General features: G+C 41.2%; 1 protein-coding gene across 2 annotated transcripts in view; it reads right to left on the bottom strand.

The window, feature by feature from the left end:
• Nucleotides 1-15,296, bottom strand: part of LOC141805182 (SEC14-like protein 1) — a 47,050-nt gene that overhangs the window by 9,293 nt on the left and 22,461 nt on the right. For both annotated transcript variants that reach the window (XM_074690006.1, XM_074690015.1), the window contains exons 3-10: nt 5,478-5,627; nt 5,252-5,383; nt 2,447-2,575; nt 1,701-1,974; nt 1,471-1,580; nt 1,117-1,306; nt 365-453; nt 15-85 (exon numbers count right to left, since the gene is read on the bottom strand). In XM_074690006.1, coding sequence (XP_074546107.1) covers nt 15-85; nt 365-453; nt 1,117-1,306; nt 1,471-1,580; nt 1,701-1,974; nt 2,447-2,575; nt 5,252-5,383; nt 5,478-5,627 — 1,145 coding nt within the window. The remainder of the gene's footprint in view (nt 1-14; nt 86-364; nt 454-1,116; nt 1,307-1,470; nt 1,581-1,700; nt 1,975-2,446; nt 2,576-5,251; nt 5,384-5,477; nt 5,628-15,296) is intronic.

Genomic DNA, 15,296 nt, shown 5'->3' with positions numbered 1-15,296 from the left:
TACTGAAGGTTTACCTGATGGGTCGACCAAACACCTTGGTGTTCTCCTCACAGCGCCTCAGACCCTCCTCATTAATTGACAGCACCTGAAATGACACAGCATGGATTCATGGGTCTGGAGTGATCCTTCAGTTCAAGTGTTTGGCTCCGGCACAAGAAGGGCTTACATTCAGGGCTACATTATAAACGAGTTGGCTATTTATAAATGTTCTGTCCTCTATACATCCTGGTGTTAATGCACTTGTCAGGACATGCCAGAGTAAATTCATTCTGTAATCCACCCTACTTCTTGACCTGCAAAAGGTATCAACCTACACGCATACACGCAAACTCCAAGTGTGCTTCTTACTACTCGTGTTACGTACATGTCGGAGCAGGGACTCTTCTCCCAGGGCGCGGACCAGGCCTTTGGTGTCCATCTGACCCAGCCTCAGGATGTAGAGAGGACGGCCATCTGAGGAGGAAAACAAACACTTACATCAACCATTATTCTGATTTCTATTCCACAAGGCTTCATGTTACAGGCAGCCTGTCTTAAGTTCTGCTCTTGGAGGTAGCTTGTTTCGTCACTGCTGTTTCCACACAAATACTTCTTAAAGATCAATTTAAATGGGCAAACTTTACACTGATAAGGGAATTTCAAATCCTTTAAATTTGGTTGCATAATTGACAGCAATTGTGTGCTGAACAAGCAATCAACAGCTTGCCCTACAATGAAGAATGTGACTGTGTGCACATGTGTAATCTATTTTGGTATCAGAGCAATGCTGACAAACTGGGCTCATATTTAATTCATGGCACAGCTGAAGACTGGCTCGCAAGGAATTGCACGTGGCGTCTGTGTGTGTGTGTGTGTGTGTGTGTGTGTACGTGGGGTGTGTAGTTTCAGTGTTTAAGAAACTGGAGAGCTGAGATCTGTTGCTGGTAGTGACTTTAGCCTTCCCAACACTGCAAATATAGATCAGAACTGCGGACATGGGTTTACATGAATGAATGACGTACTTTGTTCTGCTGCTCTAGGAAAAGCCATTTGTTTTGGCTTTCCTTTTTAAATTTTCAATAAAAACTCTCAAAGGTCACTTGCAGCAGTGGACTAGCAGCTCCAGTGTAGTCATACCTCTGTCATGGTGGTGCCAGCCTCCGGTGTAGTAGTCCTGAAGGACCTGCGGTGAGCTCCAGGTCTCCAGCAGGTAGTCCACCTGGTGCTGCTTCCTCCAGGTTAGTGACTGGCAAAGGATCTCTCTCGCTCTGTCCATGTTAAAGTCTCTGGCTCGCAAGAAACGCAAGATGTGCTCGTCCTTTGGGATCTGGATCGTAAGGGGACAATGTTGAGTTTTACCAGCAGAATCTTTTAACTAGTTAATACAACTAAAGGTAAAACTTTTATTTAGATTCCAAAAAAATACAATATTTCTTGGTTCTTTCAGACAAAAAAACTTTTTTTTTTTTTTTTTGTATGAACAAATCCCACCTTTCCCTTGTGTGTTTCCTGCAGCCATTTGCGAAGTCTGATCAGACAGCTCTCCTGCAGAGGGGTCAGGTCCCCAAGGTAACGTTTGATATAGTCTGCATCCAGCTTATCTAAAAGCAGAGCACATGATAGGATGGTTAAACATTGTTTAAGAAACAAATATGTCCTGTGGTTTTAGAGCCACCAGGGTTTTTTTTAACTCATTATTTTAATTACATGTAGGGACAGACCTTCTGGAGTACCAGCCAGGTTCTCCGTTTGCCCGTCTGTTTGCGGGGCACTGCTGTCCTGCTTGGTGTCTGCGGAGGAGCCGTCCCGAGCATCAGCCGGCAGAGGGATAGAAACACAGGGTGTGATGGCAAGTTTGGGGAGGGTGGGTGGGCTGGTGGAGAGGCTGGATGGCCTGGGGAGAGGCAGGGGAAGGGAGGAGGGAGTCCAGCGTGGCACATGAGTAATCCCCTCGTCTTCCAGCTCTTTCAGGTAAAACTCGATGATTTCTTTTCCCTGTGAAGAACAGGAGAAGAGCAAAGAGGTGTCAGGATTATAAAAAAAATAGAAGAAAAGACAATAAATTCAAGAAAAGATTAACTAAACTGTCTTTATTTTAGTTATACCTCTAAAATGTAACTGGTCTGTCTATTTAAATATGGAGGTATGTGGTTGTGGAAGCGAAGCGAAAAATTCAAGGAATGCATCAAGCATTTCTCACATTCATCAGAAATGAAGCCTGACTCAGTGAGTTCACAGCAGAAGACCCCTGTCCACTCAAAAGGGATTACATAAGCTAATTTATGTAAATGCAGAGTGACTAAATCCTGCTTCGTGGACCTGTTGGACAGATTTCTGTCAGTCCTAAGTAACACTTACACCACAGGGGAGGCCTCTGGCAAATGTGCACACTTTAAAGGATTCATGTTTGTCTCAGAAACAAAATACACAGGTGATGTGTATTATGATTTAGTGCAAACACACACACCTTTTTGATACTGCTTGCATATTGCTTCATTGCGATCTTCTCCACCGTGCTCTCAAAGCCAAAGAAAGACTTGATGTCCAGACTGGCGGTCTGCTCAAAGCAGGTCCAGTCCTCGTTCTCTGGGTGAACCTGTAACAGCACACACACACACATGCACTGAGTATGAAACAGTATACACACACAAATCAGGGTGGCCAAGCTGCCATGGTTACTACACACCTTGCTTGACTCTGTGGTGACGCACAGAGAGCAGTTTTCACACTGTGCGCTGTGAGTGGGAGTACCTGCTCCAGTCTGTCTGTACAACAGTAGCCAGGTATTTAAATACAAACTGTTCACTGCTGAAAACAACAGGGGACTTCACAGAAATACAAATCTAAATATATCTGTTTTATTTTAAATACTTTACACTTTCAACAAATGTGCAGGGGAAACTGTAGAATAAGCATCTGGTTTTATTGTTATGGATCAGTAAGAGCTGAAACAAAAAGCTCTCATTCTTTTCTAAACTCATTTCTTTTGTCTGTCTCAGCAACTTCATGTTCCTGCTGTCTTCATGAAAACCAGGCTCTGCACAGCATTTTCCTCCATATGTTGTTGATAACTAAAGTGTGTGAATCTGGATGTTATCACACTGTTCAGACTCAAAATTTGGCGAAATACACAGACTTTCTGAATTCAAGAGGTTCTGTTATCTCTTCTCTTCCACAAGCAAAAAGCATCTCAGAAACATTAAAGCAGCAGCTTCTTATAAAACAGCCTGAACTGACTGATACTTCCATCTGTTGGAATGAATAATAGCCTCAGCACAGCACACACAAACACACATATACAACTATGCATCCATAAATACTATGGTTTGATCTGAAAGGAATCTCCTACCACTTTAAATGTGCAAATAACACCAGTTCAAATCATGTTTAATATCTTAAAGGCGCCATGAGGACTAAGCTAGTGTTTTTCCAGGATAAACTAAAATTCCCATGAGCACTATCACCATCTGATGAAAGATGGGAATTTTACCAAGAAAAGCATTTGTTTTGAAGCAGATATTTTTAACAAATAATATTTCTTCAAGACAACTTTGTGACAAGGTAGTGTACTTATTAGTGGTTACGTGGCACTATTCTTTAAAACTTTGTAAACTCAGTTTTTTGTCCAGAAGGTGAGAAGACCATTCACTGTTCCTAACAGCCCCGGTGATCTGAGACATGTTTGTAACGTGGAATAATAACAAGTTCTTTTTGACAGCCCAGCTCCAGTGTCAACCATCACCACAAGTTAAGTCCAAGAAATCCTTTTCTTTAAAAAAAGGACAGATCCTGCTTCTCACTGCTAAACCTTGCAGGCGAATGTAGTGTCATCAGGACTTCGCTGTAAATAGATTGGTCGATGGAAACTAAGATGTATTTAGAAATAACTATTTTATTGCCGATATCTACATTTTAAATAATGGGTTATGAGGGGAGAAATATCTAAATGTGAGACTATTTCAAGATCACTTATCAAATCCTCACAGTGCCTTTAATAACATATCCATAAAGAAGTTCTGATGCTATAAGCCGCAGATAGAAGCATTTTTTGACATGACTGGAATTACTGGCTCTATTTTGTGCTCTCACAAGAAAGCAAATTGTTTTTTGCTTGAGTGTGATAAATTTCAGCGACACACTCAGGAAGCACTGTCCACTAAATGAAAAATTGTCTCACTTTTATTTGACTGAAATCTTGATTTGATAAACTTTGGGTTGCAGGAGCATTTCTTTGACAGAGTGTAAGGAGAGGGAGACTTTCTGTGCTGGTCACCCCAAGCAAAATGTGTCCATACTCATATCTTCCTCTTGAAGCACTTGTTAAACACTTAAAACGTTGTTGGCACTCTTTTCAGCAGGCAGCTCACGTGGCAACAAGCATGGCCCATTGTTTTTATAAAAACGTTTCTATCAACCTAAAATCTGACATGAAATTGAAAAACCTGAATGCAAGATGCAACTTGAATGGTGTTAATGATAAAAAAAAGATAACGTGTTCATGAGTAATAAATTACTTTATCAGCAAAAATCCCCTTCCTTTAACAACCTCAGTGATTATATAAACTCGTGTTTGACTCAAAAGCATCTTAAAGAGTTTAAAGCTTTCCAGTAGCACTGTGTTGACAGCTCAATTACCCTTGACTACCAAAATATTTCAGCCTCTGCAGTCCATTAGCCCCGTCTAATTGAGCTGTCCATCCTGGTCACTGTTGGCGCAGTATGCTAAACTATGCGGTAAGAGCCTGGATGCAGCCTACGACCTAAAATTAGGGCTCTGGCTGGTTGGAGGCGAACACAGTGAGGTTGACCTCATTAACTCAGAGCACATCCATTCATGTCTACGCAGATCTGAAGCTAGGGTCAAGCATGAAGCGTGCATAAGTGGGACAAGAAGGAAAGAGAAGACGGTCTTCGAGAGCAGCTAGGCAGCATGTGATGGTGCTCAATTATTCACAGAGAGCGATGAGCTGGGATAGAAAGCTACATGCGTTGCACTAGTTTAAACATGACCGTCTCTGCAGGGAAGCAGGCGGGAGATTAGAGGAGGAAAAACACTGACATGGGTGTGCTGGTGGCAGCTCACCCTTTACGTTTGAACAGCAGCTTAACAGAACGTGACAGTGTTTACTCATTTGTCTGTTTGCTCAGTGGAGTACTACTATTCACTGCAGTCACTTGAATTGGTTTCAGGACACCTTTCAGTGTATGTGAGGGGTTAAAAGCTGCTTCAGGACAACAGAATGTAGTTAACACAGAGCTGTGTGTTACCAACCGAGTAGCAGCAGGTCTCATGGATGATGACCCTGTTGGAGAAGGTCTCATTATGGGACTCAATGTGGAGTGTCCTCTCCTTCCTGTTGAGCGTGTTCTTCTGGATGAAGTAGACATAGTCCACACCAGCAATCTGCAAACCACACATACAGAACGTCTCGTGTTACAAGCCACCAAAGGGACACAGTAACTGGCGCTCAGGTTAAAATGAGTCAAAGGCAGAATACCCTTTTGAGCAGGCGTGGGGCATCGACGTCCAGTGCACAGCGGCGCTCAACTTTTACAGTGGAACCGTCGTCACTGGTGTCTTCGCTCATCACGTCACTCGCCACGAACATGGGAATGAGGTGACAAGTGGGGAAGCGACGTTCATAAGCCTGGAAAGATAAGAGGAGCAAATATGTCAGTTGGGAAAAATGATTCACAGCTTTAACAAAGGATAAACAACAAATCCGATGATCATGCTTTGTAAAAATAAAAAACAGAAGGCAAATAGAGTGCATCGTTTTCTGCATTTCAACTTCAACTTTCAAGGCATGGATGTTTCCTTAATTGGCAGAACTGGTATGCTTGTAAACATGGAATACATATCAGGAATGTCCTGATGCAGATTTTTCTGATCAGATCCAATTTTTTCTGTTGTAAATATTTATTCATATTTGTTGTCTTAAAGTGAGCCCTGTTGGTCTCACCATGAGAAACACTCACTTTGCAAATGTTGCAAGACGCTCTTTTACTATCATTGCTTTCTAAAGAGAAGTAGTCCCACACAACGGACATGTTTGCAACGGGGTTTGATTTACAGCAGCCGTAAAGCGTGACGGTGCTGAAAACCTGTGAAAACTGGATCAGTCCTGATCCAATCCTCCAAAACTAGCCATATCAGACACTGATACCGATCAGTGTACTGGATCTGAACATCCCTAATTAGGCATGTGGTGATAATCAATAAATCGATTAACCGAACAATAAATAAAAACGTCCTCGGTAAGTTTGCCAGCCTCGATAAACTGACACGTGCATGCATGTTTGTTTTCCTCCTCTCTTTCCACCAAAGAGGCTGAATGAGAAGATGGCTCACTACGTCTATCTTTCCTAACATCAGGGAGCATAGGTTCTATAGTGGATTTATAGCGGAGTGAGCATCTGTCAAAAATGCGATCTTTGGGGTGAAGACGGGGCTCCTCGTGCGTACACACGGAGAGAGCTGAAGCGAGCGTCCTGAGGGGCAAGGAGGAAACACACGCTAATATGAGTGATGGCACGAAGGATAAACCGCCTGCCACAGTGCCAGTGTGGGAATATTTTGTTTTTTATCAGAACGAACAAAGTGTGAGCTCATGAACACTAACGAGTTGATATGTCGCATTTGTTTGAAAATAGTGGCGACGAAGAAGAAGAAGAAGAAGGGAAGGTGCAGCAGAGCCTTGTTCTTTGACAATCCGCTCTAACTGAGGCTTTTGGTCGGCAAAGTAAATAGAAATAAAAGCACCAAATGGTGGGCGCTCAAAGACAGCTACATTGACAAAGAAATGCAGCCCTTCAATACGGTTGAAAGCCAGAAATGTTTAAAATGTTTGACAGACAGTACGGATTGACTGCGAAAAAGAACATGTTACAAACAATTCAGGAACTGTATAAACTTCCTTTTACTTAGAATATAGTTTTTATTGTTGTTGTTGTTTATTTGTAGTTTTGTTTTTTCTTCAGAGACAGGGTCTATGTTTTATTGTTTTTGATAAGTATTAATTATTTTCATTGACATGTATTTTTTTTCTAAAAGAGAGTCCATTTCATTTTCATTGTATTTTTTTCTCTTTCTTGTTTGTTAAATTTATTATATTTTATTTTATTTAAAAGATCCTGACCTTATAATTACAGTTAAACTCTCTTAAGAAATTAAAGTTTCTTGCTTTTGATATGGTGTACTCACTTAATTATCCCATTTATCATAATTACATCAATGAAAAAATAGAAAAAATAGAAAAAAAAAATCAAAATAATACTGACAATAATACCGTTTATCGGCAATAATATTTTGGAAAATTATCGTCTAGCAAAATTTGTTATTGTGACAGGCCTACTTATAGGTACTGAGAATAAACTGAGCTACCACGCAGTAACCACAGGTCTTGCATAGCTCGCTTGCAGAAATTCAAGCATTGCATGAGGAATCTCTTCATAGATGGGGTAAAAAAAACTCAATGCAGCAAACAAACTTTGCATCTTTCTGACCTCATTCCTGCCACTCTCTGCTCTGACTCAAATTGAGCATATTTTAATTCACAGAGGAAGAACTCTGGGATACAAGTCATTGAGCCCTGGGGCAACGTGTCGCCAAACGATCTGTTCTCATGTATGCAAAACACCGGCTGGCTTACTTTGTGCTTATGCAAAGGCCAGCCAAGCTGTTATGCAACTGGGCCTTGGCCAGCACAACAGTCAGCAGCTCCCGGTCCTTCCCCGTCTTTATCGCAAGAATTCTCCCATCATGCATTTGAATGGTGTGGTTATGAGACTGGCATGTTTAAACATGAATCTAGACTGGCAGGTCGACTCTGAAATGAGGAGCTGTCTTAGGTGAGGTGATGCTGAGCTTCAGATGTCTCACTGCAGAAACACACAGGGTTTGTCCTCATTTCTGGACACTTATGAAACACGATCCAGGATGTAAATCAACACAGATCTGTCCTCTGTTTGAATAAAGACGGAACCAGGGAAGCAAAGAAAGACTTCAGGAAACCACTGAGGGCCGTGAAGATGTGGGGGAATGAGGTGGTGCAATCTTATCAACGAAGAGACTATTCTAGATCAAATGAAAGACCAAGTGCTGCTCACAAGACTTTTGGGCTCGTGTGGGTTGGTGTCAGCTGAGCCTGGCTAATAAAGGAGCTGTGTTCTACAGAGCATGAGACATCCCATATGTCTTTGAGCTACAGGGAGATGCATGGGAGCAGAAATGACGGCAGTTCATCAGAGCTCACGGAAAGCTGCAGATGGAGATTAGAATGAAAGCTACTGCTGCTGTTAGATTGGTGATGACATTCAGATTCAAGTCAGGTCAGGTCAGGAGCTGGAAAGGCTGGAGTTCATCTCAGGATCTGAATTTTGACATGATTAGATTATTTTTCATATAATGGATGAAAAAATGTATGTTGTCAGGTTAGCAAAACACTTCTTCTGATATCAAACCATCAACTCCTCATCACAACTTTCATTCACTGGCTAACTCTGTTCATTTTATGGCTGGTTGTAAACATCTGCTGGTAATTTGACTCTTTGTACAAACTTGTGAATGATAATGTTTGAAGAGTACATCTGTCAACATCAGAACCTGTTTGTGTGTGAACAGACAGCCACTAGCTCTCAGAAGCTCCCAGCACACCACTGCCAGGCCTGAGCTGCCCACTGTCCACTGACTGAGTGGAATGAATGCTGAGCTGGGTGTTTCTGTCCTGATGATCTGGAACACTGGGCGCAGGCTTTGTAATGCCACCAGCACAGCAGCGCTGATCGTAAACATCAGTTTCAGCCATGGCAAACAACAAACCACAAATGCACACTTCCACACTGCACAAAAGCACATGGTTTATGTCATGACACAGTGAACAAAACGTCTCTGTCAGAGCTTTGTTAACAAAAAAACTGGAAAAAAGAAAAAAAAATTAACCATCCTTGTTGACTGAAAATAACACAAGGTGCTGTCATGTTGAAAAATATAGCAGGAGAGTCATGTGATAACTTTCTTATAATGAAAGCACATACTGTTGGGCTACAATGTGGATTGTTCATATACTGATACTAAATCACTGATCACCTGGTTAGCGCATGATGCTAACTACATTTATTATCCAACTTTCTTACTTGTCTTCTGGGAGGTTGACAACAGGGGCGTATTTAATCATTTGGGGGCCCAAGGCAAACCCGGTCAATGGGGCCCTCCATGTACTTGTAACTCATCTTCCTCAGAGCTAGACTGGCTTTCCCTGGGTCCACTGTCTCTTTCCCAGAATCAAGGCATGAGACAGTGCTAATCTTGTACATGGTAACCTAACCCAACTAAATGCTTTTCCTCAAGTTCTGTACTTTAGTTTGATTTTGAAAAAAGTGAATACATAATTTAGTCCACTTTGTCCTGGATTTGAAATCTTTTATGGTCAATTGACAGCTTATTTGTCCCACAGTGGGGAATTTACAGAGTAACAGTAACAAACAAGAAAGTATGAAGTGAAAAACATTACAATAGGTAAATACTAAAAAATTATTTAGTAAAGAAAAAATATGTAAATATCAAGCACAACATAAAACTGGAAAAAAATCTACTAAAAGAGGTGAAATTTACAGTTACCATACTTTGTGGTACTATAATTTCAAAGTGATTGTATTTTTATTTGACACCCTGTCCAGTGAGTTATGTATCCAAAAAAGAGATTTTGTACAATAATGTTTATCACCAACTCAAAAAGTTTGATTTTGAGAGAACTATCCTGTTTCCTGGGCTAGATAAAGTCCTTAAAATCCTAAAAGTTTTATAAATTTATCTCAGATCTCAGAGCAACATTGTTTTTATTTCCGACTTGGTTGGAAATGAGAAAAAAAAGGGAAAAAAGTGTTTTTTACCACTTTCTTCCTGAATCAAATTTTCAGATGTGTTGTAGCATGGAATAGGTCATTGAATAAGAAGGAAGGGGGAATACCCAAAACCATCATTAAAGATTAAGCCTTTTGATGTATTTTGAAGCATGTGAAGTAAGATTTAGAAAAAAGAAATGCTTTCAATTGAAGAGAACTTCATAAATCAGTTTTTAAGAGATGCCCTGGGAATCTTGGGGCCCCAGGCAACTGCCTGTGTTTGCCTTATTGTAGCTATGCCCCTGCCTGACAACAACAGTTATAAACCTTTACTAATATGACAAACGCCAGAGACGGACCAATCACACGCCATGTCAAATCAATTCAATAAAAAAGTTTAGAGAGCTACACTTCTGCTTGTCAACACTACAGACTGTAAGGGGAGGTAAAACTGTTAGCATCACACTGTAACCAATGCAGCTAGACCTTACTTCAGTTAGCATGCTGATTCAGGAGGCTTAACAACATGGATATTTTCATACTGGATCCTGTCCAGAAACTCAAGTGACGACAGCAGAGGAGGAAAGAAAAAATGAAGGCCTCTGGTGGCTAAAAAAAGAAACTTAAACTATGAGCTTGGTTGATAATGTAAATTTTAAATTCATGGCTTTTTGTTTATTCTTAAAGGTGCATCAACTGCAGAGCTCAGACAAAAAGAGAGCTGAATGAGGACAGTTCAGTGTTAACTCCACCTCAACAGGCAGATAAAAATCCATCACTGTGGAACGCTGACTGTCGTCAAATAGGGCTGCAGCTATCAAATATTTTGGTATTCGAGTATTCTACTGAAAATCCCATCGATTGTACATCTCATCAAATGTTGCAGACCCAAATGGCACCCGTTTCGTAGAATGACCCATTAGTCTCCAAACTGAAGCTAGATTTGTTGCTAGTTGCTATTTTGTATAAGAGGTAGCTTGAGGGGTCTGAAAACTCTCTTAATATGGCCTCAACTCTATTTGAAATACCACTCTATGATCTTTTTAAAAATTAAACGATTCCTCGAGGCAGAGAAAATTACTCGAGTATTTTTTGTAATCGAGTACCTCGAATCATTTGAGGAATCGTTTCAGCTCTATCGTCAATTCACTGGGACTATTTTTTTTTAAAAGCATTTGAAATTATTACGATAATTTCTATATCACCTTTTTTACCAACATGTTTTTAAATTGTGCTAGTATCCAGATCATAAGATGGAAAATATATAGTAAGCGGGTAGTTATTGGGGAACCCCTTTCAGCACATAATCAAAACTGTGTCCCTGGCAGCTGCAGTATCCCATGACGTGCAGCTTTGCATATCCTCTCACTTTCATTTTGCCGTCACCTGACTCTTTAATTAACTAAGAAAACAAAAGTATGTTGAATTTCCAACCCTGTTTATACAGAAACTTGTCAAAACCAACAAACTTTGACACTGGTTTCTCCCTCTACCAGGATCTCATGTGCCTGTTCACCTCTATTGGCATGAAACGATCTTCTACTCACGTGTTATATTTTAGGTGTTGTACAGGACTGACTCACCCCACTCAGCTGAGGGAAATAACAACACAGTCATTATTCAGATCATTTGGCTTGAATCCAGGTGATGTATACCGACACAGTTTGATGTTGGAGGAGTTGCTGCTCCATTGAGGCTGTGTTTTCAGATGACTTTAACAAAACATGCAGAAGAAATCTGATGAAATCTAGCAGAGATGATTGAGTAAGCGTAACATAAAGTGCCAGATGTGTGGTTATATTTTCCTCAAACATCAGAAGAATTCCTGTTTTTGTCTCTGGAATAAAGAAAAGGCAGGGATGACTCATCAACACACAAAGACATGGCTACCAAACACCACCACAGTAAATATTCATCTGTCCCTCACCATGGCACAGTGCACCAAAGCAGTGAATAATACAACACAACAAAAAGCCTTGAAAGTTTCCAGCCTGGCTCAAACAGCCCTGCATGTGTAAGGAAAAGCATTGTTCTCCAGTCTCCTTGGTGAAAGGATGTGTTTGGATGCACTTCAGCTGACTAAACCTTAAAGGAATGGCTCCAGGAATTTTGCTGGAGACTTGAAGTGCACAAGAGGAAACACTCAAAACAAAACATGGTGACCCGATCCTTTCCTTAGTGTGAGAGAAGGCTGAGTTAAGGAAAGAGGTCATATCTAATTCAGAAAGGGAGCTTAGACAAAATGAAATACATTGTAAGCCTACATGGGCTGCATGGTGTATGGAGGCTTGTGCTACTGGGCATGAAAACAAGAGAGCTGGCAGGCAGCCTGAACACGCTCTGCTGTGAACTTATGGCAGTTTAAAACTGCAGGCATTATCCATCCAAACAGGAGAAAAGAGGTCGGACAGTTTTTGATCCCCTTCTTAAAATTCAAGTACAATACTTACACAGTAACTAAACCTCAGACAAATAAGGCACCTGACAGAGAAAGCCTAGCTGAAAGGACAAGTTTATGAAATCATTGGTGAGAAAAAATAGGTTAAACCCAGCATGTCCAAAGTAAGACTGGGGGCGCAAATTTCATAGACCAGACGCAAGCGCAGGCACACCTGCCCTGCGCCGGCCTTCGCCGCGCGGACAGGGCGTGACCAGCGCACTTTGCAAGTTTCCTGCAGTGCCAAGAGAGGCGCAGTCAAGGCGCAGAGAGGCGCAGAGGTGCACGTCCACATCTCCCTCCGCGCAAATGGCAGAGAGGGAGGAGAAAAGCCGTGAGTGGGTTTAACATAGTTGGGCACTGTTTTCACAAATCAAATGTGCGCCTCTCCTCGCCTGCGGCCGAGGCGCAGCGTCTGATTGGTCTGAGTGATTCCCGACACAGCGGAAAGTGTGCTGGAAAGACCAGGATAGAACAGGTTGGAGCTGGCGAACTTTCAGCTCACTTTCTGCACTGTTTTTGGCACAGAATTGTCACTGCGCCAACATGAATCTGCTGACACCTCCCCCTGGCGCACCGTCACACCCATCTCTGCGCAGACGGTCTACCAAATTGTCAAATTGGCAGCGCACAGCGGTGTGCCGCACAAAATTAACACTGTGCGGATTGCTCCAGGCTTGCACCACGAAATTAGAGCCCTGGGAGTTAAACGTGTCCAAATTCAATTTGCATACAGCCCCAGCTTTGATCTCACAATCTATTTTCTGTCAAGGTCTACATAGTAATGTCTCACTGAACTACATTTCTACTGTGCATAGACTAGTTTAATTAAGCTAAAGCTCTGTACAGTCTGCAAAAACTCAACAACTCTTACAGCTGATGTCCTTAAATGAATAGATTTATCACAGTGTGAAAATGTGAGAGTTCAAAAAACACATAAGAAGACACAAGACTAGTATAAAGTGCAAAATGCTGATAAGAAATAATTGGAGCTAAAACATGTTTGCAGGTTATAGTAGCCTGACTATGAAAAACAATCTTGATAAAAATCCAGATCCTCAACATCATGACATATTTTCTCCATATCACCCTAATTAATTTGTCAGTAAGAGCTGCTGGTCCATTGGCGTATACAGAAAATCGTGAAATAGAAAAAAATGGACGTCATCTTGCTTGGCTTTAAGTAAGGTGGCCACAAAAACTGCTCCCCCTGGTGACTGGCTGCAGTATAGGTCAAAAAATCCAGCTCCCCAGCCACCCCATAGAAATGTTTATCACATCTGATTGTTGTGGTGGTTTATTGATATTATTTGGCTGCCTTGTACTCAAGTCCTCTTTTTTTCTAAAACGTTTCTTTTTCATTTGCTATTAGAAGTTAAAAAACAGGGTTTTACATCATGATTAACGATGATTGCATGCTGCTGTTCTTGTGTATTTTTTTCAGGGATCGTAAAATATGTCAGGAGGCAGAGCCAAGAAGAGATTAGACTCTCGAAAAAAAAATATATATATATTTTTGTCACCCAGCTCCACCTAGATTCTCTCAGAGTCCCTCATAGCTTCTACCGCACTGACTCTGGCTGCCAATGGTGGTGCCTGTAACAGGTATTTTGGCTTCAAAACCATACAATGGTAAATGGTGGAGCCATGCTGTCCACTCCATACAGTAGATGCACAAATTGAAGTGTGGCCTTCTTTGAAAAGCTTTCAACATTATCAAACTGTTTAATGGTTACAGCATTATCAAGGGTGGCTATAATAGCAACATTGTGGTAATCCATCCCAGGATTAGAGGAGGTGTTAGGTGTATGGAATCCGCATGGTAAAGGAAGGGGATACTGGACAGTAATTCAAATTTACTCAAATTCACAGTAAATTAATGTTTTAACTGCAAAAAAGAAGTGCAGCGAAAACATTTTGCATTTTATTTACAAGCAGCTTAGTGCAGTTTCCCACAGCATGTGAGGCAGTGTAAGAGAGAACATATCTCTGGTTGGAGATGCGTTGTTTTGCAATATGCAGCAACAACATAGTTGCAATTGTTGCAAAGTATAAAACACCCTCACCCCAAGGCAAAACTGTCGTAACATAGCAACAGCTTCAGCTTCTCACAGAAACTAGATCAAGACTCTGACATGATGGTGCTTGTTCTGGCATAATGAGTTTTATACAGCTTTCATATTAACACCAGCTATCATCAACAGAAGGTCAAAGACTGGATTGGGGATTTCATGAGAACAGATCGTTCTCCATTTGGCTTCATTTTCTGGGTGTGACAAATATTAGTGAAAGTATTTCTAATCAAGTCAATGATGAAAGGGAGTCTCCTGGGAACTCAGGAAGTGAGCTGACCTGGGAGAACACTTCCTCTGTGTAGTATCTCTGGAGATTATGAATAGGGTTGTATAATAAAGACAGCAGCCGTCCAGAGGTCAGCCTCTTCTATTTTTATCAGCTGGATAAACCTCTTCTCCTGTGGCAAGGAAAGCAGGAATATTTCAGTCAGGGTGTGTGTGCGTGTGTGCGTGTGTGCGTGTGTGCGTGCATGTGCGTGCGTGTGTGTGTGCGTGTGTGTGTGTGTGTGTGTGTGTGTGTGTGTGTGTGTGTGAGTGAGAAGAGGGGAGTCAATGTTGACATATTTGATGTGAACTGCTTACTATCAAAACAAAGTGTGAAATAAAACCTCCAAGTGTAAAGGTACAGCAGCTGATCTTACATTTCCAAAGTATTCAGAGGAAAGTTTACATCTTCACATCAAGTCTGTACAATCACAGCCATGGTGTTACACCCAAAGCCATGGTGTTAAGAACCAAAACAACTAATGAAGTTGTGTCTTTGAAAAAAAAGAGAAAATATGAAGATTTTTATTTTATCTTGACATGTAATTATTAAAACAACTTAATAATCCCAGAGTGATTTTGAGAGGTCAAACGTGTTTGATGTTTGGCAGCTTGAAAATCAGTGCAGTAAACAGACATTTATTAGGTCATGGGTTCTCAATCTTTTTTAGACCCTGGACCCTTTTCAGGTGAGACAC

This window comes from Halichoeres trimaculatus, unplaced genomic scaffold (genome assembly GCF_033239565.1).
Source record: "Halichoeres trimaculatus isolate MK-OKI-2021-1 unplaced genomic scaffold, fHalTri1.1 fHalTri1_scaffold_2, whole genome shotgun sequence".
Classification (NCBI taxonomy): domain Eukaryota; kingdom Metazoa; phylum Chordata; class Actinopteri; order Labriformes; family Labridae; genus Halichoeres; species Halichoeres trimaculatus.
Note: the sequence above shows the minus strand (reverse complement) of the source record. Positions and strands in the feature narration are given on the sequence as shown.